The sequence below is a fragment of the Malus domestica genome, chromosome 16 (genome assembly GCF_042453785.1).
Source record: "Malus domestica chromosome 16, GDT2T_hap1".
NCBI lineage: Eukaryota > Viridiplantae > Streptophyta > Magnoliopsida > Rosales > Rosaceae > Malus > Malus domestica.
The window spans coordinates 27,582,368-27,584,684 of record NC_091676.1 but is presented as its reverse complement, the minus strand read 5'-3'; the positions used below and the strand labels follow the sequence as shown (position 1 = coordinate 27,584,684).

Here is a 2,317-nt window from a genome sequence, read left to right as displayed (position 1 = left end):
TGGGGAACAAGCATATAATGTGTGTTCATTTAACTATTAAGCAAGTCTCTTACAATTTATTAAAAAAAATAAAATACAAAATGAAAGTTATCTATTTTCTATCTAAGTGAGTCGTAACCTAAGAGGGTGCCTAGGTGGTCTAGGCGGATGCCTCATCAGGTCTATGCACAATTTCTTAATTTTCAAACGCATAAGCATTAATCAGGACGGTAATCAGCTGCTTTTTTAGAACAGTGGTCGAACCACAACCAATAAAAAAGTAGAAATGGAATTGTGAAAGATGATAGGGTGAAATTTGTCTTTGTGAATTGTTAAGCGGCTGCTAGGGTTTTGGCATCGTATTGTACATATAGAGCAAAACTCAGAGTAAACAGCCGTCTTGCCCGTGTCGTCTCAAAGCGCCAAAATCTACATCACAGAAACCAGCGTTAGGGTTAGCGTTTTCGATTCGCCATGGGAGTGTTCACCTTCGTGTTGAGGACCTCCGGGGGAGAGTGGTGCGCCAAGCAGCAGAATGGAGACCTTGAGGCCACCGCTCCATCCACATTCGAGCTCCAGAGGAAGCTTGTCCAGTCCGCTCTCTCTTCCGACTCCTCCGGCGGTGTCCAGACCTCCTACTCTCCTGTCACTCCCACCTCAGCCGTCTTCCAGGTCTCTCTCTCTCTCTCCCTCCCCCTAAATCTCGTATTGTATTATTGGTCCTAGCCTCCTATGCCTTTGATTCTTCAGTTCTGTATTTTGCTTACGGTTTTCAGTTGACATGGAAAATTCAAATCTGGGATTTGATTTGATTTGTTTTGTTGTTTATTGTTTCTTGATCTCTCTGATCTTTTTGATCTGTTAATTTGTTATTTTTTGATCTTTTAATTTGTTATAGGCTTTCCCAGAAATGTAGTCGATTGTTGCAAAAGTAAAATAATAATAATGATGGAGTGAACTGTAGAATTATGATTGCCCAAATCGTTTGCGGACGCATTCGTTACATTGCCAAATTGTATGACTTGTTCTACATGTAAAACATGCTCCACCCTTGGGTTTGGGTTTTGGTTTTTGCTTCAAATTAGTCAGAATTATGTTCGCTCAATTCGTTCGTGGATGCATTCGTTACTCTGCCAAACTGTATTTTTTGTTTGACATGTAAAATCTGTTCCACATCCCTTGTGTTTGGGTTTTTGCTTCAAACCAGTTTGAATTGTGTTTGCTCAAATCGTCTGTGGTTGCTTTCGTTACTATGCCTAATTGTATGACTTGTTTTACGTGTAAAATATGATCCAATCGTTTGAGGCATCCATAATCATGAGTCGATGCTTGTATGCCTTTTTATTGCCCCGTAAGACCAGTTGTTTTAGACAAATGCTACAGCATCAAAGAACTTTGAAAACCAAGTGTGGGTGTTATAAATTGTTTATGCGTGCTAGTCTCTTTTTAAGTTATCGTGTTGTGGTGCTGAATTTGTATGTTGAAACTTAATTGGTTCAGGTGATCGTTGGTGGCGGTGGTGGTGGCGGTGCCTTCATTGGAGGTGGTGCTACTGCTGCGGCTCCAGGAGGTGGTGCAGCGGCTGCTGCAGAGGCTCCCGCAGCTGAGGAGAAGAAGGAAGAGAAGGAGGAGAGCGATGATGACATGGGATTCTCTCTCTTTGATTAATCTAGTCATAGCTCTGTCGCTACCGAGTTACATATTATGTCGTAATCTTTACTTGTTCCTTTCTTCAAATTGCATGTAGTGTTCGATGTTTTTGAATTGGTTGGATGAGAGATTATGAGATCAGAAGATATTTTTGTTAAGCAATTTGGTGCACTCTTGAAATGGTTATGTGGTTATGTTTAAAGTGGTATCCTCTGTTAGTTATGTGGTTATGTTTAAAGTGTTTTTGGCTTTGTTTCTGCATTTCTCGACCGATTTGACATTTAAGCCTAAAATCTTCATTCGTATCCGTGCAAAAAACCTAAATATGTTTGAAATTGCTAAGCATCTCCAAAGTAGATGTTAAAAAGTCAACATCAGTAATAACATTAACAACAAAAAAAAGATAATTGTTATAGGCTTATTTGATTGAACGATCTAGGGTTTAGAGAGAGAGGGGTTTGGCAATATTGAGAGAGAAGAGAGATTGATTTCATTGTGATGTGTATTTGATTCATTTCATTGTGCCTTTATTTATAGTAGTAGGAAGGGTAAAATCTTCCCTTTTAGGATTACAATATTTAATAAGTAATCTAATCCTAATAGGAATATAAGATACTTTCCCAGATTCCTTGGGATTTTACACAATCACATTCTTATTCCAAATATGACTGCAACACTCCTTCTTGAG

The 2,317-nt window shown here is 39.1% G+C and overlaps 1 protein-coding gene across 1 annotated transcript; it reads left to right on the top strand.

The window, feature by feature from the left end:
- The first annotated feature begins 279 nt into the window (after positions 1-279).
- On the top strand, positions 280-1,837 carry LOC103420987 (large ribosomal subunit protein P3-like). Its single transcript, XM_008359023.4, has 2 exons — positions 280-651; positions 1,480-1,837. Exons 1-2 carry the CDS (start codon positions 454-456, stop codon positions 1,645-1,647), a joined length of 366 nt encoding a protein of 121 aa, XP_008357245.1. The 5' UTR covers positions 280-453; the 3' UTR covers positions 1,648-1,837.
- The last annotated feature ends 480 nt before the right edge of the window (positions 1,838-2,317 follow it).